Source organism: Haliotis rubra, unplaced genomic scaffold, assembly GCF_003918875.1.
Source record: "Haliotis rubra isolate DU_JTF1 unplaced genomic scaffold, ASM391887v1 Scf201, whole genome shotgun sequence".
Classification (NCBI taxonomy): Eukaryota; Metazoa; Mollusca; class Gastropoda; order Lepetellida; family Haliotidae; genus Haliotis; species Haliotis rubra.
The window spans coordinates 1,129,363-1,152,537 of NW_025766015.1; the positions used below are offsets into that span (position 1 = coordinate 1,129,363).

Consider the following 23,175-nt stretch of genomic DNA (forward strand, 5'->3'; position numbering starts at 1 on the left):
ATTTTAAATAATATTTTCGATACAACACATAGTTTTAAACTGATTAAATAAACAGTGTCAAAATAACACAAGCGTGTGCATATTGTGGTTACTGTAACATATTTCAACACTGAGAGCTCGCGGGTTAATCCAGGTTGGAAAATGCGAGATGTTTGGTATTCATGTTGTCAAGTTGCGATAAAAACACGCGTTGCAAACTCAGTCATGCGGGAAGTACGATGTAATAATGGCGGATCAACGTGGTTGAAGTGTGAGACCTGTCGGCGAGGAGACACGCCCAACATGCCACGGAGGACGAAGTTGGTGCCGCAGAGCATGATGGAACATGCAACAATGACGCTATTGTTCTTTGGTAGGTTGATGGAAGTCGCGGCCGACTAAAGACAACGAGATTGCTGCATTTACATTCATAGCGGACAAAAGGTTAAGCTCACCTAGGTGTGCTCGCTATCCACACATTTACATTGTTTGATGTGTTGCTCGGTGCTCATGCACTCTGCATTTCTGCATGCAGGGTCTGGCGTGCAACCTCGTTGACCTTCGCTAGCAACTATATCGGAGGGGTGGCCTAGAGGTCAAAGCGTTCGATCGTCACTAGTTCTATTCCGGGTTCTAGGACCGTGTATGATCTCTTCACATGATTGTATGAACAGTGCTAAACGGCGTAAAACAACGCTCACACGTGTTTCAAGGTTTACAAACTAAGCATTTTCTTTGGTATTTATAAAACGGCGGTTCTCAACACAACCAAACTCAGTCACAGTCCTCTTTCAATATCGGGAAGGTGGGGTGGCCTAGTGGTTAAATCGTTCACTCCTCACGTCGAAGACCCGGGTTTGATTCCCACCATGAGTACAATGTGTGAAGCCCATTTCTGGTGTCCCTCAACGTGATATTGCTGGAATATTGCTAAAAGCGGCCTAAAACTGAACTCACTCTTTCAATACCCCAACACATAACCCCTCCCCCGTTCTCTCCTAAACTCCCCCCTCCCCCCTTACACAGGTAGCGATTAGAATCTACGTTAAAATCCCCAGCATACCACAGACGGCTGAGACACACTTTCTTTCTGTAAACAACGGTGATGCATTGGTGGGCAGTAGAGCGGGACTCTACGGTGACTAAGGCCTACTCTCCAGATATCCCATCTATAGAAAAGCACTGGCAACAAGCTCTGAGAGGCCAATATATCAAAGTGGTTACAATGCCTATATAGGAGCTCGCGGATGATAGTGACATTGGAAGCTGACATCGCGCATAAAAGAGTTTTGACTTTTAATATGTCAGGCATTCGAAGCGAAGGGCGTGGGAGCTGTACTCGGCAGCGACTATCAGAGCTTTCAGCTCTTTAGTAGATGCCAGATTAGGGCGACAAAGACGGTCACAGGGGAATTGCGCATAATTAATCTGGATAAATGTCCCGAATGACTAGTCCAGGGATTTGATCATGTTCTGATCACTGCTGCGTGACCAAACAGCGTGTATTGTAAATAAATATCCAGGCATATTTGCAGTGCCGAGCCGTGTGTCGAATTAAATGAAGTGCTTCTGTTCATATTTATATACCTATGCTAAACCCGTGTAATTTATCAGTTGAAAGGCAAATGGATCATTTGTGGTAAATATGTGTTTGTGGGAGTAGGAAAACATTGGTATTGGCGGTTTGGTTATCGTTACCACCATGTATACCATGAGCCTTGACTTAACAATGGGCACCTCTCGTTGGGATTGTTCGGCTGTTTTCGCTGAATCATCCGTACAAGTCGCGGTCTCCACGACATATGAATACAAAGCATAGATATCAGTTTCGTGAAAGTATTTGTTTCTGTAGCTCTGGGTGGATCGAAGGTCTGTACCTGTCACTGATACCATGAGAACAAAGTGCTGGAGTTCGTGAGTGAGTTGAATTTTATTCTGCTTTTCATACCCTCTACACAAATTCAGGGATACTAAAAAGGGTTCAAAATTGAACTGATAATGGGAAATCGAACCCGGGTCTTTGGCGTGACGAACGAACACTTAGACCACTAGGCTCATCACTGGGTGGTGGATGAGACTGATTGAGAGTTGCTTTACGCGCAGCGACGCAGCTATGATTATTGGGGGTATTGAAAGACGGGGTTGGGGGGTGGGGGTGTGTGTGTCGAGCATAGGACTTCGACGTGGAGACTTAACGCTGAAACCCTCTGCGAAGATTGAACGAAGACACCTTACATCCATATATCTGCTTATTCTTATGAAATGTTATTTTAAAATGTCATTCTGACTACCAAACACATCTCTCTAGTTAAAGATATCAGCTGTGCTGTAGTACAGTTTAAAGGACATACAACTTCAACAACATCAGGCTTGCTGACTTGGTTGACACATGTCATCGGTTCCCCATTACGCAGATCGATGCTCATGCTGTTGATCACTGGATTGTCTGACCCAGTAGGCTGGAATATTGCTGAGTGAGGCGTAAAACTAAACTCACTCACTCATTGTTATAATCAGAACTTGATTCTCGTGTTAACACCTAACCCTAACGTGTTGATCTCGTGGACACAAATACAATACAATTAACAGCCTTGACACATCCAAACCTATATATTTCACTCAAACTACGTTAAACCACACCTGATTCTTGTCAAGGGATGACAAATTACCATAGTAACGTGAAGGAATCGGGCGTGTTCTTCAACCTCCTTTGAGATGTATACAATACAATACAATTTAGAACCTTGACACTTGAAACTTTGGCAAACACGTTCACACTGCAAGACTTTGGCATCACCCAGTGTTTACTCTAGTTCCAAGAACGTGCATCAGACCTCGTAGTAAATTCCACAACGTGGACGTCGACGGAGACCACGCGGCAGCCTTGGCCGACTCTCAGCAAGGTAACTGAGTACACCTTTACATTTAAACAGAAAACACGCGTTTGCCCCAGAACGCTGGCAACGCTGGTTTAACATGAAGATCCTGTCTGTTTATGATACCATATAACATTGGATTACGCTGTGACGGCGATGAAAGATGGGTACGTCGATGATGACGCCGCGACCTGGGAATACATCAACAGCACGCTGAAGCTAGATCTCGTCGGAGGCTTTGGAATTTGACAAAACACTACCGGTAAAACGTGTTGGTATTCCACATCAAGTAGACGTTAAACATGTTTGGATGTTATATTGCATTAAGTTAGTTTACACGGGATTGGTGGGTCCAATAAATATTAGCCCTAATCGCGGGGGTATCAGTGGAGTCAGAAGAAAGTGTCTGGAACAAGGCCCCTAAAGTAGAAATGTCAATACGAGGCGTTAAAGGTGTCGCAAAGTTACATCTCAAACAATCCCTGTAAACAAAGGAGGATTAAGAGGTGTGAGGGCGAGTCGTTTTATAACAGCTTTGATTCTTTCAGTCAGGTTTTTAATTCCGCAGTAAGCTTAATTGTTTCTATTTTTATTATTTATTTCGCCTGCTTTGAATATAAGATTACTGGGGATGATGCGCGTTTGCTACGTGGAGTATCTTCATGAAATATTTCGGGAATGATAGCAGAACTATTTCTGAACTAGGTGTACGTTGTCTCCCAACAAGTTTATTGGCGGGTTATTAACTCTTTGTATAGAAATAGCTTATATGAAAATACAGCATAATTCAAAATAGTTGGCTTCCGAGGAGGTTTATGATACAGTCAACACTCGGAGCCTGTTTAAGTAGTAATAACATTGGTCCAAGTAGATCTCCTTGTAGATTATACCAGTGATGTGGCAATACACCGTGTAGCTAGCATCGCGTAGCCTTTCACAATGTAATCCCTCTCAATTATTTACCCTCTGGAATGAGGTAGCGACAATGGTTCCCAACAGATGAATTTAGACTAAGGAGTGTCCACGAGAGGGCGCCATTGGGCAATTTTTCATCGCTCATTTTCGTCAATAGGTGACAAGGTGTCATTGTTCCCGTGACTCTTATTGGGGGTAACGTCTCGAGTTACGATCCCCTTTAGTCCTTACATCGTCATCTTTCAAATATCTCGTGAAGTGGAAATTGTCCAACCATTTAAATATATTTGGGGAATATAAGTGGGCATGCTAGGTAAATATATGAGATGCTGGACAATGATAGGCGGCCGCATTATTAGGTTTATGATCTAAACTGATACCTGATACCAGAACAGCTTCAAAATAGGAACGAATGACCCACATTGCTCATGGAAGATGTGGATTGTAGATGACAAATATACCTCGAAAAGATGTGATGAGTGAGTATGGTTTTACGCCGCTTTTAGCACTATTCCAGCAATATCACGACAGGGGACACCAGAAATGGGCTTCACACATTGTACCCAGGATTGTAGATGACAAACAGACCTCGTAAATATGTGATTATGGTATGGATGGGTATGACATGGACCCCAAATAAGACATGGATTCGTAAGATATGGAATCGAATCTACAAAATATATGGACCTTGATTAAGATATGGATAGGTAATTGGTGGGCGGTGATTAAGACTCAGTCTTCAAAAAATGAACTCCGAAAACAGTAAGGAGCCTACATGAGTAATAGTCAAATAATAGAAACATTACTTGTATTAGAAAGTAATAGAAAGATTTGGACCGGATTAGTGAATGGTCCCTACTAAGATATAGACCATGACCAACAAACGAGGATGAGTCATCCCGTGTGGAACATCCTCATCCAGGACGGTTCCATTCACCGACTGGGGGTGAAGGCAGTAGCATAAAAGCGAATGATAGCTTCATATTGTCTCCTTTGAGACGAAAACGACATCAGTTTGAAAGCATAAAATGGGTACAAAACCTATACAATTAACATTCTTGTCTGCTAAAGGCAGGTTAACAATGAACGTAATAAAGCAATGCCATGCTATATATGGATGCTATTTAAACAGTCATTATTTTCATTTCATTTTGACAGTACAATGTCCCCTTTGTTAAAACGCCATATAGTAGAAGAAACATCGTTTCGAGTTATTGCGGGGGCGGTTTGATATAATGTGAGTTTCTATTCATTTGATAAAAAATATTCTGGAAAATACCACATATTTATTTTATGATATAAAACTCTCTCGCGAGTTGATACTGCAAATATCATCGGGGCGGTGAAGGGTTACCGCGATTCCTGTCTTTATTTATTTGACTCTTCCAGAAACGTGGTATTTAAGCATTATGGGTTATTGGGTAGTGCATGTTTATCGTTAAAGAGTCTGTTGCCTCCAGCTTACCGTTCTGCTGCTTGGCGCACCACGCCTTCTTGCTGAATATATTCCCATCCTCAGGTTGGCAGGAGCTCTTCTTCCGAAACTTCCGGCTGGAGGATGAGGTTATCTTCCCGTAAGGTGGCAGACCGATTGATTCCTTGCACACTGTAACAGATCAAGCGTCAGAGTATACTGTCTGAATTTAGATCTGTCTATCTTACAGTCTATGATTTTACAATGGTCCAGTATTCTATAGCATTCTAGGATAGTGATACATACTGATTGGTAGGTTAGGGTTAAGGAAGTTGGTAGGTTGTTTGTTTGTCGCCGCACTCAGCAATATTCCAGGTATAAGGCGGCGGTCTGTAAATAATCGAGTCTGGGCCAGATAATCCAGTGATCAACAGCATGAGCATCGATCTACGTAATTAGGATACGATGTCATGCGTCAACCAATTCAGCGAGCCTGACCACCTGATCCCGTAAGTCGCCTCTTACGACAAGCATGGGTTGCTGAAGATCAGTTCTAAGCCGGATCTTCACGGGTGTTAAGGATGTCGATGACATTCACCCTTTTATGACCGATATATCGAATATCATCAAGGATGTCGATAATATTCGATATATTGGTCACAAAAAGGTGCAGTGAAGTGGGGTTTAACTATACGTTTCATATTGTTATAGGGTCGTGCATACACGTATGTGGTGCTGTTTTTACTCGTCCGGACTTCAATCTCCGGCCGTGTCATACGAAAACGTTTAAAGGTACTTGTTGTTGCCCTGCCTGGCGCTCTGCATTTAGGTGAGGTGAGGTGGGGTGGGGTGAGGTGGGGTGAGGTGTGATTGGGTGAGGTGTGGTGTGGTGAGGTGTGGTGAGGTGAAATTTGGTTTTACGTCGTGCATGAGAATATTTCGCTCATATGAAGACGTGCATGCGTGTGTGTGTGTGTATGTGCGGCTGCTTGTACTAGCCCAGACTTAAGCTGGTTTTATAGTGCTAGCCCACTGAGATACCATGCCGCAGTGAAGCATGAATACCCCACTCAGACACATTATACTGACTCCGAGCCGACCAGTCCTTGTTGTACCCATTAATGCCGAGCGCCAGGCAGGGACCAACAAGTACCATATTTTAACGTCTTTTGGTATGACGCGGTCGGGGATCGAACCCGCGACCTTCCGCTCTCCGGGCGGACGCTCTAACCACTACACCACGGAGGCGATCTCTGCATTCAGGCATCGAAGTTGGCTCTGTATTTGTGCATTGTGTCTGAGTGGGAGTCCTTGTTACACTGTGTGGAATGGTGTATCAAACCGAGCTAGTACAAGCAGACAGGCACACGCACACGCACACGCACGAACAGACACACGTTCATGCAGGTCCCAAAATCTTGAACACAACGTTTAACCCCATTTCACGTCACCCCACCCCCTCACCAACTTGGGATGGCCGCCATTTTAACTGGATCCGCTGATCTCTTTCACGAGAAATACTATTACCCTAAAAACAAATTGTTTTGAAACCTTGACAAATATTTCCATGTTACACTCTCCTTAACGACAAGGTCCAGGTTGTTCACCTCGCGGATACAACGACAACCCGCGAGATCCATCATCTCGCGAGAATGTCAACCTGCGCAGGAAGAATGAAGCACAGGTATAATTAACAACGATACACCTGTACGGCAGACAATGACGCATGGCCCCGCTTCGTCTACCTGGGAAAACATACAGGTAAGTATCCCCTATATACATCTTGACCACTGCTGCAGAGGCAGGGGGTATCTTGATGGAAGGCGTTCTTTATTATATCTAAATGGCCGCATTCTTGGAGTTACTGCTAGCGTGGGACCGTGAAAAAAGGGGAGATAACTCAGCTTGGGTATCAGCCGCCTGTTGACCGAATGCATCAGTTTAATAAGAGACATTTGCTTGAGTCGAACACTGGTATTCTGTGTCGACGAAAACAACAACAGAAGCCATTACCCTCAACCTGGGTGAGTGAGTGAGTTCAGTTTTGCGCAGCCTTTAGCAATATTCCAGCAATATCTTGGTGGGGAACACCAGACATGGGCTTCAAACATTGTACCCATGTGGGGAATCGAACCCGGGTCTACGGCGGGACTATTACTAGCCCTAGAACGCAACTATAATACAGTATCTAATATATCGCCATCGAATAACGTTGTTTGTTTCAATTTCGTACACCATTCGAGTAAAATGTTTCGTTTAGAAGATCAGTCCAAAAATATATAAAAAGCCAAGGGTCTTAAACATAAGTTTTCAAACATTCCTTTGGAACCGCAAGCTATTGTTGATATATAAATATGTTAAATCCCAGGCCGATATTGTACTGTTACTGTGGCATGCAAATAAAGTCGTCGTCTATAGTACATATAACACTTATCCATTTTTTCAAACTCATGCCAACACATTGTTTACCTATCTCATGAAAAAAATCCGCGTATGAGAAAATCTATGAGCACTTATGATATGGAGAATGATTTGCTAGCATTATGCCCTACAAGCGAGTCTATAGGCCCTATTTAACCCGCATGCCTCAACCATCAAACGGCGATATCAAAATAATGCGTCCCCACTTCCGCATACAGTGTGAGGGCTATGGAGTTTCAAGTATATTTATTTAAACCATTTAAGAAATGTCTGGGTATGCGATCATGTAGAAACTGCTAGAAACTCAATACCCTCTCCAAATACGTTCAAACTGTGGCCTTACCTTGTTCCAGAACGAGAGAACTTAAACTATTTAACCCCGTATCATGATGCTATCTCCAGCGACCATTAAACACCAATCACCGTGTTGGCCTTTCACTGACTAGACGGGCATATGGTCTCATGATCCCCTGGGTTTCAAATCCCACTTTTCAATTTCCACTCACTGCTCTTGAAATATGCCGCTGGAGTAGATTATGTGTTTACATAAACGAGTTGAGATATTCACATAACCTATTTTAGTTTTAACAAGTGCCGGGCGTAGCTTCGTCGAACGTTTATCGTCTTGAAATGTGTGTGTATCTGAAGTTTAATGTCGTTTGCATTTGTGGTTGAAGTGTTGAAACGTGGTTAAGGAAAGGCACTCGCAAGAGGTGGGTAATTAAACAGCAGTCCCGTCATATGGAAGTGAAATTGAAAATGTATACAATCATATAAGAGCATAGCTGAGTTGGACAGTTCTTAGAGGCGAGGGGGCATTTAGTATACACTACTGCTCGAAACAAACGTCCCGTCGATAGCGAATGAGACGCGAACGTTTCGCGACGCTGTCGCGGTGGTGCGGATATTTTACGCTATTAGTCAAGCGATCAGATCGCGGCCATTACGCGAAATGTTCGCGAATGGACAGAATTGTATCTGCATTGTACCTACTCACAGCTTATATGGTCAATGCATGGTTTGTCATGTGCATAATTCTATTAATATATTTTATTCCTGACAAATGAGCACAAGGCTTTGCATAGGCGGATCCAGGAGATGTGTGTGTGTGTGTGTGTGTGTGTGTGTGTGTGTGTGTGTGTGTGTGTGTGTGTGTGTGTGTGTGTGTGTGTGTGTGTTTCCCTGAAAGATAATTACTGACCACTGACACTCTCGTGAAAACGGGTGAAAATGAACTGTGCACCCCTCTGCCCTTTCTCAATTAGCTGTGTCCCCTTCTTTGATTTTAAACCATTAGTATTAGAGTTGTGTCAATTTATACATTTATACAAACTCTACTCTATGATATGACTTTTCCTATAATTTCCAACATTTCCTGCTAAATAACCTTCGGTCCCAATCTCTGAATATTTAACACATTTCGGATAAGCCAAAATGATATTTTCACGTGGCTGGGATTATCCACAGTTCAGCGGAACTGACACCCCCACGAACAGTCCAGATATCACGTAGTTCCGGGTGTGATTAACGACGTAAGGTTTATATTACATACTCTCATGTTGATACACTGCATACACAATAGTTCAGAGGTCACCTTAAGGTGAGAAAGGTCATGAATCAACTTCACTGAAAGAAAGTGTCCAAAATGACAAAAAAGGGGAAGGTTGGCACTGCTACGACCATTCTTGGTCGGTGTCTATCCCTAGAATGTACGAGACACACAATACCGTAATAGAACCTGCGTATTCCAAATATGTAAATTCGGAATGAAAACCTACCCTCACAATGGCCAAAAACATTTGTTGTCTTCCCCGGGGGGTCGGGCCAGCGTAAAAGATACATACCTGCGGTAACATCTTTAATCATGGCTATTATTCAAGGGATTATCACTCCAAATTAACATTGTGTTTTGTTCAGGCTGAGCGATGAGATAGATCAAGAAGGTCCGAGATAAAACATTGGCTGAAGCCGCCCGCCACCAGATGTTGGCTGAAGAATCATTCTGTGAGCAGGCATGCTACTTGTAAAGCTTTCAGGATCAAACACCCATATATACTACGAGTCCGCGTCAACACGAGAGATTGCACTTGGTATATACTAGTAAAGCTCTTTCAGCCTACGCAGTACGTTCTACTGTTGTATAAGTAGGGTCGCGTTGTGAAGGTATGGCATTTGACAATACTCGATTTTCAACTTGTGCACACATTCGTAAATTAAAACACGTTTTATAGTAACAATAAGTGCATTCATAATGCGCAAAATTCTAGGTGAATGCTCATAGCGCTAACTAAAGACCACTGGTATTTAGAAAGTTTGTAATTGGGGGCAAGGTTAGGCTGTGGTTAAGAGTGGATAAACAGGTAGGTTTCAAAGTCCTTTTGAAAGTTCAGAGATATTCACATTTTTTCAAGTCAGCAGGCAGTTTATTCCACAATGTTCCTGCATTGAAGGAAATGGATCGTTTCATTCATTTTTGTTCTTAGATGCATTTTGTATTAGTTGGTCAATTTAAATTTTTGTGTGTGATAATTTTCAGATGGTCTAATGGTCAAAAGTAAGTAAGTATACACCATATGTTTGATAGTTGCTCCAGCTGAAACAAACACATTAATTCAGTGGTGGTGTTATTGATACTATTGGGTGTAAGCTTCAGATTTGCTGCCTAGTAACGTTATGATAACGACTGTAATTTTTGGTCGACTCATGATTTAATAGTGAGTACTTTCATTTGCCCGGTAGTGTATTATTCTGACAGAATTAGGGTAGTGACTAGTAAGGTCACTTTTATCGACAACCCGTGGCTCTGGTCTTAGATATACAAAGTATAAACAGGGCAATCTTTCATACCTATCTCCAATATACTATTCATGTTTATTGGAATCTGTTAAAACGGACTCTGACTAATCCGGATTTCTTTCAACACCGGACCACTTTTACGGTGCCGAATTAAAAACGATAAAAGGTTTCTTTTAGCTCTGTGTGTGTGCGTGCGTGCGTGTGTGTGTGTGAAATGATTTTCTATTCCTTTATTCAGTGTAATAAGTCACTTCGACAAAAGTTCGGTTTAGACAGATTCCACTGTATTTGGTGACGGTGTGACATGTATATTATTACGAGTATGAGAATATACTTACATTGACATCCCATTATCTCCACTCTCATGCTAGGGTGCCTGTGCCAATGAACTGTATGGAATTTAACGAAGCGAGCGATGATTGGCTTATCCAGGTAGGAATGCTTCACAGAAAAGGAATCAGTGTTTCCCTCAAAGATCTGGAAAAAAGTCGTACATACGAAAATAAACAAACAGTAAATTTTCCTGGTTGATAATAAACACAACGATATTCTGCGAGCGAGTAATCGTAAACATAAGACTGGTTTTTAACGCCAGGGCCCACATGCACAAAGCGATCTTAACTCTAAAGAAGATTGCAACTCTCACACTGTATCATAGACTTAAGGCGGCTGTAGCGCTGAGACTTCTTTGTGCGACTGAGCCCAGTTTAATAATGGAAGGGAGACAAGATGGAGATCAGACAATGAGATGTCTGAGAGTTTGGGACATCACTGGATCGTGCCAATAACAAGGGGGACAACTCCACACACCGGGAGACACCAGAATTTAGCTCTATTGTACCCATGTCGGGAATCGAACCCGGACCGGCGAGAAGTAAACTCATTAACAAGTAGGCTACCCACCGCAGCAATTTGTCTCAAACACATTTCTATTGCAGTGAGTCTGTATCTCCACATGTGCGTCATTCTATCTATTACATAATATTCACAAAATGCGAGTGCTTGTGTGTACAGGGGGTGCGTTCCTGATTCTAGTTCCGGTCTTAAACGCTGCCGAATTTAGAAAAGGAAACGGGGGTGTAGAGAACTTTGATCTTTCTACATAACACAGCACAATTCCTGTTATGTAATACTATAATTATGACTTCTGTGATATTTTCGAGTGTTGATAAGATCTGTCAAGTGTACTAAGTGCATAAGCGTGCCAAGCTTCCTGCCTTGAATACACGTCCATTGAAGCTTTGCCCGTTAAAAACAACTGTTGTGAATAAAAAAACAGGAAACTAGTCAAAACGGAATTTTATTGACGCCGGTGGGAAACAAAAAGACTCTACATCCGGACAAAAAATATATTTAACTTGAATTACATTTTTTAGTTGATTTTTAAAAATAATTTAAACGTTAAACTTTCGATTTTCTGTGAATTTGTACTCAAAGCACAGCCGATTGTATAAGATTGGCTTTGGTCAGGAGCCTCAGTGAATGACTGCCGTCACTGCCTGAGATCACACACAACCAGGATGTTGGGTAGCCTTGTGGTTAAAGTGTTCGCTCGTCACGCTGAAGATCCGGGTTCGATTTCCCACTTGGGTACAATGTATGAAGCCCATTTCTGGTGTCTGCGTCGTGATATTGCTGAAATATTGCTCAGAGCGGCGTAAAACTAAACTCATTACTCTCATGTTTGTGCATGTCCTGAAACTTTAAACCCCAATCAAACCTCTTCTCTAACCTCTTCTCTTACGACATTCGGACAAGCATGGCGTACGCTGTGTATATGGCGGAATCCCCATGAATCCCCGCCGTTAAAAAATATCTAGGTCATTTCAACAAACGTAAAATCGAATGAAAAACAGGCAGTCCTTTTTCCCAGTGAATGTTCTGTGAAACATATCGCCATAAGAATATACGGGTTCATTACGGATGCAGCTATTCCGGGTATGTCTCAAGGCATAACGCTCGACCGGCCTCCACACAGAGACGATCAAGCTTGTATCGCATACACCCGCTACCCGTTCTAAGGATACCATTCTTTGGGTCTCACAAACCTTGCAAATTGGCTTACAGTCCTATTTCAAAGGTGCTTTTCCAGCACTGCTAATGATTGGCAAGTCTTGGAGGGCTTATATCCAGAGCTTTTATGATTAGAGAGCGATGACCTATGAAACTAGACGATCTATATGAAAACAAGTAATCTACAACCCTTTATAAAAACTCACCAGTGCTTATGCACAAATCATATTCATCAAAATATTTCAATACATTTTAATAACGTCATTGTTGGATTGGCACATTAGGTTTTTAAGGGTTACTCTTATTTTGATCTGTATTGCTTTCGGCGGTACGTTACTTACAGTGAATTAAAGTTTACGACATAATTCGCCATGGTATCTTGGAGGCGTTTTATTTCTTGTAATAAAGGTACTTACTGCTGTTTTGCCAAAACGCCTCCTACTTTGAAGAACACAAATTAACACAAGCGAGGCTATTTCGGAATTGTGTTTCTGAAGTATTTCCTATATATCGACCCACACAAGCGTTAAACTAAGTCATGTTTTCTTATTGCTTTCAAAGGGAGGGGTGTAAAGTGATGATAGCGTTCTTATGGAAGACTAGTCGTAGGTATGATAGTATTCTGTACAAAGAGGGTGGATACGGTGTTGCTAGGTTGTCGTTAAAGACGTTATGATCGGGATCAAGAGTGGGGACAAATGCTCCTGTTGAAGAACATTCTACAGCGTTAAGCTCTCACGATCATTTCTATGTCTGTTGTGTATATTCGTGGGTAGTTGTGGCTGACAGATTTACCGTCATTGACAACCGTGGGATTAATATCATAATAGTGAGTATATATATCATTGCAGTTTGTATATATATATATACATACATACATACATGCAGTTTGGTCAAATATGTGGAAACAAATGGGGTGTTGCCGTACGTGTTTTGTAATGAATGTCAGTTTGTGATCGATCTTCGTTAATATTTGTTTGTTTGTTTGTTTTAACGCCGCACTCAGAAATATTCCAGCTATATGGTAGCGGTCTGTAAATAATCGAGTGTGGACCAGTCAACACAGTGATCAAATTCATGAGCGATCACTGGGATACAAAGACATGAGAAGCCAGCGAGTCTGACCATCCGATCCCGTTAGCCGTCTCTTACGACAAGCATGGGTTGCTGAAGACCAATTCTAACCCTAACCTCCTAGTTGATAAGTTATCCCCCCTGTTCTGATATATACTGCTTAAAAGATGCGACAAATTCTTTCGTCTCATTAAAGGGCGATTGGGAAGTTTAATGGTGTTTTTCGTCCGATCGTTACTAGGACGGCCCAAGTTCGATTTTCGAAATGGGTACAACCAAAATCAATGAGAAGGATTAATATGTGTTATGGTATAAATGTCTTACCCTTTGGTTGCCATAGTTATCTGTGACGTAGTTCCAATGGAAGGCGTCCATGCTGAATGACACCATGAATGACGTCACCCATTCCAGACCATCACCACGTCCTTGGGTCATCACTCCCGTTACCTAGCAACGGAAAAATTGCGTTAAGTATTGAACTTCAAAATCAATAACAACAAAAGGCATACGTGTATTTTAACGAAGTTTATCAAAGAATTTTAAATGAACAATCTCACAGTCGTTGCCGAAAAGAGTATAAGATAAAAAACCCAAAGAGTTTTTTTAGCTGATGCAAAACAAATTGTGCTGAGTGTTCGTTAACTGTCGACATGTGCTAACATAAAACATATTAAACGTCTTGAAGAGATTAAAACAAAGTGTCAAAAAGTGTTTAAAATTCCAGACACCTTTCACGAGTTTCCGCGCACGCTTACATTTAAATTTAACCTACATTAACGCGAGACATTGTACACGGAAAGCCAACATGTAACACAACTTAAACTCCTGCTTTGAAAAATGATCCTTCTATAATGTCGTACAAGATGCCAGAGAACGTGTCTCCGCCCATTTAATATATGGCCTGTCTCTCCTAAGCACAACACACAGAGACGAAACAACATGCATCGTGGCCGTCGGGGGCGGTGGTGTAGCCTTGTGGTTAAAGTGTACGCTTGTCACGCCGAAGACCCAGGTTCGATTCCCCACATGGGTACGATGTGTGAAGCCCATTTCTGGTGCCCCCCGCCGAGATATTGCTGGAATATTGCTAAAAGCGGCGTAAAACAAAACTCACTCACTCCAAGCACAACATACACTATACACACACTTATTTCTTAGTGTCAATTCTTGAATGTTCACAAATTATTATTTTTGTTTCAAGTTCTCGAAAATGTGTGTGCTTTTACATTAAAATTAGTTACTGTACACATGCAAAGGTTAAGGAGTTTGAAAAACCAATATATGTCCAAACATCTAGTGAGTGGGATAGAATGTGAATGAGTGTGGTGGTGGTATTTTTGGCTGTTTAAAGAGGCACTAAGCATTATTTCGAGTATATGATCGCGTTCTGTAAATAACCGAGTCTGGACCAGACAGCCCAGTGACTGATATTCTGAACATTATTCTATACAACCGGGAATTAACCAGTCTGATCTCCCGACTCTACTGGTCGCCTTTTGAAATTAAGCAGTGCCTGGTGACATTAGAGAAATCAATCTGAACAGCCGACCCAATAGACAAATACAAATTTGAACGTTTTCAATCCTTTTTGCTGGGAAGGCAATTAAAAGGTTCACCTTGAAATTGTTAATTTGGCAAACTCGTAAAACTGAAGAACTAAAAACTCATTAACTATTTAGATTAGGACTTTAATCTTAAAGGCATACATTAAACGACAGTACATCAGTGAACACGGACGAGAAATTAAATTTCCCTTTGTGTGAGAATGTAGCATTGTGTTGGTACTGAACTTCGCCTCGTCGTCCGAATACATATCTGCACCGTCAGCATGAAGCGACTGAAACGTGGCACCAATGGTGGATTAGAAAACCATGACCACTTGCTAACATCTGTCTCCTTCTACACATCGCACGTCTGAAAGATTAATTCCCTTCCCTTTTGAGAAATCGGTCTGGTCTTAATTATGGGTTTCAATTACGCCCGACAACTCAACAATATGCCAACCATTTGAGAAGTTGTCAGGAAAGTATGACTCTTAACTCGTATACTATTTCCGTATTCGCGAACGACTACTTATCATCAATCTTGTTCTCTATTGTTCGGATGTTAGTAAAATATTCTGAATCTGGACATTTGACCCTTCATGGTATGGCGACGACAAACCTTTGATTTATAGTTTTTCATGTTATTGTCATCAACAAAAGGAATGCAGGTTGTGTCACAATAACCCAAGCATTTAATTGTGTACATTATACCTATTAACAAGAAAACATGAACAATGGAGTGATAGGAACAATGTCATGTGTATTAGTATGGAATGCGTCAAATTTCTATCCTGAAACTCAAAATATACTGTAGAAAAAAGGAACTGTCGTTTTCACGGAAACACTCGATATGTTATGAATGTAACCCGATCACTCCCGAAGTGAATTCAGTGATATCGATGTCACTGTTTCGCTGACTAATGGCAAAAGTGCAATCCCTATAATCTTCGTGTTTCTGTAGAGAGAACACAATATACATGTAGCCAGTTTGGGTTTTTAAGCACGAAGCGACGACCAAGCAGCCAACGGGTCACGTGACAATGCGTCAGTTTAGGGGGTATGAGGACCACTTTCGTGAGAACAGGTTTGTAATTTACCTGAGAAATATAGTAATACAGAAGGGAATAAACTCGAGCAAGGCGCTACCTATCCTCGAAGTACTATCGCTTCAAGAAGGGACGATGTTGAGGCGAATGAGATCATTGCTCAACAGTTTTTCTCTTCCATGCACCAAATGATGTCACTTGCGTTAATGGCTGCCTTGAAGGCCACTGCTCCCGTCAGGGGAGATAACCCACAATCACCGCAAGGCCACATGGCTTGTCTCTGTGTATTCTGAAGTATTCCTGCATATTCTTTCTGTTAATCTTCATCAACGAAATCGGATTCTGAGATTAACACAAACGTTTATATCGATACGTTACCATGCCAATCAGTCGTAACACTCTGGTCTGTTAAGAATTTACCGAAAGGCGATTCGCTAACAACTTGAACATTTGGTTCGTGTCTTTCCGTAGCCAATAAGAAGGGTCATTTGACTTGTTCCGGAATGACACGAATTAGCCAGAAATGCACTCACTCTACACGTTGTTGTATTCGGACTTTAGCTAGGTATCTCTATGACGTTCGTTCCTTACACGGAAATATTTGCAATGCTTCATCTCGTTAGTTAAAAACCTCTTGATAATTTTTACATTTCGCACATAAAACCTCAGTGGTCAAACTCTGACACAGGGTGTGCATCACTCAATGTATTGTTCAACACTAAAATGTGTTCTGAGCTTGTATAACCTTTAAAATGCACAGTTTACGTAAGATTTAAAAATACAAGGGGGTGTTTACTCCAAGTATCCAATAACAAGACAACATTCACCAAAAGCCATGTGACCTTGTTCTGAGCAGCCAATGCAATTATAACGCACAACTTCTAATAAACAAGCCATTTAAGAGCAATCCAAAAGAAGCCTTCAAAAATACGAAATTGCCCGGATAGTTATTTATGCATGTCACATGAAGTGTTAAAAGAGCATTCCGTCGTCTTGAAGCCGAGTTATTCGTGAGCGTACTTTGATGTTAAAGCTGAAATCATTTGACCTAAACGTTAAAAGTTTAAAAAATAATAAACATACAAACAATTTTCAAACATTAATTCTGCAGCTTAGTTGTAGTTTTGTATTGCGGGAACTTTTTAGTCAGATATATTTCTGCATACAAGCCATTTGACTGATATTACGCTTTTGAGTGTTTACAAAATTATACAAGCATATTCAGCACCGCATTCTATATTTACCTGACCTTCGTGTTACGGTGGGCGTAAGGTGATACACGGGCATTAGGAAACTGGGGCCGACAGATTAATGTGGAACTCAGGGGCTTTGAAAATATTCAACGAGGCAGGTAAAATTAAACAAGCATGTGTTAATCCGCACAGCAGCACTATGTTGTACAACGAACGCGCGGATGGATATGTAAAATTTTGGCAGCGATATGGGACAAAAAAGAAGATCAGGTGACCACTTCAAAGAAACCGCATTGCAGGCGGTTATCCAAGTATATAGCACTTAAACTTGTCTAGAAAGCATCAGGTGCACTTTGCGTTGTATTTCTTTATGTAAACTTCTCGAAATGAAGCCAAATGCAGGCTAAGTTACCGACGGTCTTTTTTTCTCAAAAACAAGGGTTTTGAAACAAAAGTCAGCCAAAATGTATTTTAAAACGGCTGTATTGTACTTTTTAAGAAAATATAAAACTTTATGGATAAGCTTGGTTAATTGCATTTAACTGCGTTTCGAAGAAGATCGATAATGGTGTGAGCCAAAAGCCATACGCTCAAGGTGTTATATATGTAGCTGTCTGTTTTCCTGTCTCCTCAAACAAAGCTTCAACTCCGTCTATGATATTACTTCAGGCTGTGGTAAATGACACGTTCTTGATCGTGTTGTATTTAAACTGCGGGCCCTAAACTGCTCTAATTGACTGTTCGTCATTTGTGAGGGGACGGTATTTAGCCAGGTGTCAAACCAATCAGACCTGCCACGACCGATGTAAACGAACCCTTTGCGCAGCGCCATTGAGAATCTTGCTCGTGCGACATATCATTAAATGTACCTAACTCTGGGGTAAACAAACGCATTGACAAAGACGGCTTGTCAGGAATGTGAGGCTGAGGTTAAAAGAAAAAACACATTTTACAGCCCCACATCAACGCGTACGACAACAACATGGTACAGTTTGGACCAAACTGACTCGTTTATGAACCTAGGATGGTTATGATGGTCAAACTGACAAGGAACGCAGACAACTGAGTTTGGTTTTACGCCGCTTTTAGCAATATTCCAGCAATATCACGGCGGGGGACACCAGAAATGGGCTTCACACATTATGCCCATGTGGGGAATCGAACCCGGGTCTTCGGCGTGACGAGCCAACGCTTTAACCACTAGGCTACCCACCGCCTCGTATATCTACCACATGTTTGAGTAGACCGTCTGTCGTATTTACACAGAATCAATAGACAGCATTTCTTGAGTTAAAATACCCTCCTACCTGCACTCGACCCTGCTTGAGGAAAAGACCAAACCCTTTCAACTCATAGAGCAACCATTACAAATTTGATTTAGCCCTTTAAACTGGCAAACATTTACTATCTAGAAAGAAGTCTTTTTGCCAACTGTAGCGAGTTTAGATTTACGCCGCTTTTAGAAATATCCCTGCAATGTCATGACGGGGGACACCAGAAATATGATTCACATATTGTAGCCATGTTGGAATCGAACCCTTGGCTACGGCGTGAAGAGCGAACGCTTTAACCACTAGGCTACACCACCGCCCTTGCCAACTGTAAGGTTCCCCCAAAATATGAATGCTTAAAAACCGCAATATTCTATGTTATTCATGACTAGAATGTTGATTTAATTATTATCATCATCATCATCATCATCACCACTGATTACACCAGGATTCTTATTTTTTAACACACCCTACATCACGAGACAAGTGATTTTATCATTATTATTATTATTGTTGTTTATAGATTATACAACGATTCCTAATTTTGAACTCACCCTTGCCGCTACTCCCATGTCGACTTGCAGCCATTCCGATGATGACTTGTATTTGGCGCACCACCCGAGTTTGTTGGGAAGGTACACCCGTGCGTATTTCTCGTTACACCCTCGGTCCCACTCCTGCGGGTAGACGGAGGACGCGGATATCTGCCAGTCCTTGATGGTCCCCGTGATCATACCAAGTGGGCCATTAGTCGTGCACACTGAAACAAAAACATTCATGGTCAGCACTTAAACACCGAGAGTTTTGTATCATAATAAAATGCAAGGTCGGTGAATGTCAATTCCTCTTCCAGTTTCCACGCCATATTTTCCCACACCCATATCAGTGTTTCCGGATTTTAATTCCCAAGGGCAGGTAACTCTAAACATGTTGACACCGCTTTGCGACATGTTTTTGTAAGTACCCATGAACACCGATCTGCGCTCTGTGAGCGATGATTCCATAATTAATATATCTCAACGTTATGCTTATCTTTATCTGGTGCCCGAGAATGGTTATATATATTGTTGTACCTAACCCTTTCCGTCCCCGCCATTTTGTTACTGGACACCTGACATGGGTACAATGTGTGAAGCCCATTTCTGGTGTCCCCCGCCGTGATATTGCTGGAATATTGCTAAAAACGGCCTAAACTAAACTCACTCACTCACTGTTATAGTTACTCCGTTCCGTACCTAACAGTAACACTTTTACATTGAACTTTACAACACGTGGATTATAGTTTATGATACACTACCGGACAAAAACGTATACACCTGTGGTTGACGGTAGCTAAAATACAACCAATAGGAAATGGTTATTTCATAGTGATACAGATATCATAGTTATGTTTTGGCATTGCGCTTGCCGCTGATCCTTCAGTCTGGTTACGTTTCTTTTGCCCGTCAGTATATTACGATTCGGACCTTGACCAACATTTGACAGACATGAGTCCCAGACATCACAGGTCTTCATTCAACCATTGTTGACCCTCTAGCATCGTCTCAGCGGGTCTCAGTTATCAAAGGATCTCCCCAAGCCTTGGGTTTCCGAAATTTAGAGAAAAAAAATAATATAATAGCACTGTCCGTATTCTCAACTGAAATACAGTCAGCATTGCTTAATCCAAGTCACAACACTCTCGCTATCTGATTTCAGTGGTATTGTTATACATCGTAGAAGTAATGGCGGCAGTTAGAGCAAGGGGCTATAAATAGTATCAAGTTACAAGAATAATAGAACTGCCGATTCATGGACATCGAATGTTTGAATACATATGCGAATGTCGTAACGACTACTATTATTGAAATGAACACTTGGCGTTAAAGATCCACATGTCTTAAATAGAGATCTTTGTTACCATGGTTTATATGTTGATTAAGGTAGGACAATAAAACTGCAATTCATCTTCACATTGAGTTATTTTTACATCTTCTTGTTGTCGTAGACTATACGTAATACAAAGTCGCGTGATGTCTCGTTCCTTTTCGTGAATTCCTCGTGTGCATTTGTCCGACAACCGACAGCCAATATGATATGTTGATGGTGCGATATACGTCACGATCTGCCAGGTTTTAATCAATGTATTGTTTAAACGCGTAGGGCGAGAAGATTATCTGTTCTCTGATTCCGTAATCGCGATCTTCACTGCAGGAGGGATTAAAAACCCGAGAATTATGTCCCGTTTCTGACGGTGGTGATGTGAACGTCATCGCTGGTGTACATGTCGATGCGAGATTGAATTCGACGGGAAAATCAGATAGAGTTAAATAGCTGGTTTGAATGTCGACCTCATGGGTTGAAGTGATTGAAAATTATTTCAGTCGAGAAATGCTCACCTCCCTGTGGCGGCGCTGACACGGGAGACGTGGTGGTGAAATCATTGGATGCATAAGATAAATATGAACACAAGACCGGAACCGCCATGTCAGTAGGGACGTTGTTGTCCGTAATTGGATGTTTTGTCTACTTTGTGAAAACCCATACGACATTCAATAGCACTAGGACTTGAAAATATCCCAAAGTCCGAATTTCGACCCATTTCGCTGCGTACAATAGTCAACCAACGTAACCAAACTAACAAAGTCAAAATAACTGAAATATGTATTCAGCTCACGCAGACAACCCGATGACCGATCGCACTCCAATCCGATGGTGAATGAGTGAAGTTTTTCGCCGCCCTTAGGAGAGAATGAGTGAGTTTGGTTTTACGCCACCTTTAGCGATATTCCAGCAACATCAAAACGGAGGACACCAGAAATGGGCTTCACACACTGTACCCATGTGGGGAATCGAACCCGGGTCTTCGGCGTGGCGAGCGGAGGCTTTAACCACTAGGCTACCCCACCGCCACCGCCGTCTTTAGGAGTATTGATGGGACTATATACTCTCTCATACAGACACCAATGAACAAATATTTGACAAAATTCCAAAGCAGGAGCACAACGCTTTACCAATCCGGACTTCCTCGGTTCCAACAAATAAAAGATTCTCTGGGATTCTTTCTATAAAATGCAGACTCACTTACTAACTCCTACCAGACACCTTGTGATAAAACTGTGAAATATGACGAAATAGTGGCTAGAGAAGTGTAACGCGGTCTTAACCAACCCAACCGCGCGTTTACAGCAAACATAAGCACATCTTTACATTCTGCTAAGCCACTCCCCGAGAAAAGAGACCCAAACACGTGTTCAGAACGCAAACTAAGCAGGTATTGCTCCAGGACGAAGAGAAGCGTCTCTAGAAGATACCAGTGTCAGAGATTCTGTAAAATGTTCCTACCGATTTGAAGAGACTGTGTTCAAGGACAACGGAACAGCCAGTTAGTATGGTGTTAGTTATCGCCGCTTCGAAATGTATTCCCGTGTGTCAAGTAAAACGCCCATCATGAGGCAGGTTTTAGACCTTTACACTTCCACAACGAAGGTATGGAACCACGTATCATACTCAGGGCGGGTCTGGGATTCGAACCAAAGACCATAGGATCATTGCATGCTTAGGGAAAGCAAGTCTGCGAGGTGAATATGCGACGGCTTAGTCGACAAGCAGTCATCTTCCAGTGTGAATCAGTAGCAACAGACTGCTGTAGTCGAGTATAGTCGCCTGGCCTACGCGAGGTAAACACTAGGTGTTAGGCGAGGAACCTGACGTACATTTCTTACTTTGAAGGCTGTAACTAGTCACGGAAATCACACAAAACTTAATGAAATTTGTACACCTGGATTTCGGAGGTGTGATTGAGGAATCGTTAATTGTGCATGTAATGCCCGCACCTCTGAGTTCTACCCAGTCAACCCTCGCGAGCTGCACAAAGCGGGTCTATTCAACAACAGTAACCAATACATAAACGAGGGCCTTGTTTTCTCTTGAAACACGAGACAGATCCCAGCCAACCATCGTGATTCAGCAAGTAATAAAAGTCATTCGACTCCTCTTAAATTTTACGGGTACAAATTCTGCGAATTCTTTACAACATTTCAGTTCAGTCTTACAGAGGACTCTAATTTTGTCCAAGGACAGAACGAGATGGAGGTGTATGTGCAACAATCAGAGGTCACTAGTCAAATACACCTTCCAAGGGTATCGTGAGACTGGTGATGACCAACGCTGTGTACTTTGTAACCAGACATTAAAACACAAGTGGCTCATCTAGATACGGGTATCGAATTGTCTTATATTTGATACCGTGTGTTATCACTAAATACTCCCCTTGTATATTTTTTCACTATCTGCTAATCCTTCGGGATATTACCCGATGGTGAAATCGAGATGTACATACAAACCTATCGAAACCCATGACGGACACCTGATCATATAGGATAAATCCTACACAGAAATAGTTTCTTAGGTTACCTCTGTATTGTACTTCTCTGAAGGATGAATAAGATTTTACGCCGCTTTTAGCTATTATTTTGCAAAATCACGACGGGGGTTGGGGGTGAGGGGTTGACTCCAGACATGGAGGTGGGGGTCGATCCCGGGTCTTCGGCGTGACGGGTGAACGCTTTAACCACTAGCCTACTCCGCTGACCCTGCTCTGAAGAGACTTTGAGATTTTTGTGCTTATAAATACGAGATGACGTCTTGACGC

General features: G+C 41.9%; 1 protein-coding gene across 4 annotated transcripts in view; it reads right to left on the minus strand.

Moving 5' to 3' along the window:
• LOC124275702 (lactadherin-like) overlaps positions 1-23,175 on the minus strand; it is a 112,666-nt gene that overhangs the window by 25,483 nt on the left and 64,008 nt on the right. For all 4 annotated transcript variants that reach the window (XM_046711338.1, XM_046711339.1, XM_046711340.1 and 1 more), the window contains 4 exons: positions 19,097-19,302; positions 13,813-13,935; positions 10,740-10,878; positions 5,236-5,376 (listed from right to left, as the gene is read on the minus strand). In XM_046711338.1, coding sequence (XP_046567294.1) covers positions 5,236-5,376; positions 10,740-10,878; positions 13,813-13,935; positions 19,097-19,302 — 609 coding nt within the window. The remainder of the gene's footprint in view (positions 1-5,235; positions 5,377-10,739; positions 10,879-13,812; positions 13,936-19,096; positions 19,303-23,175) is intronic.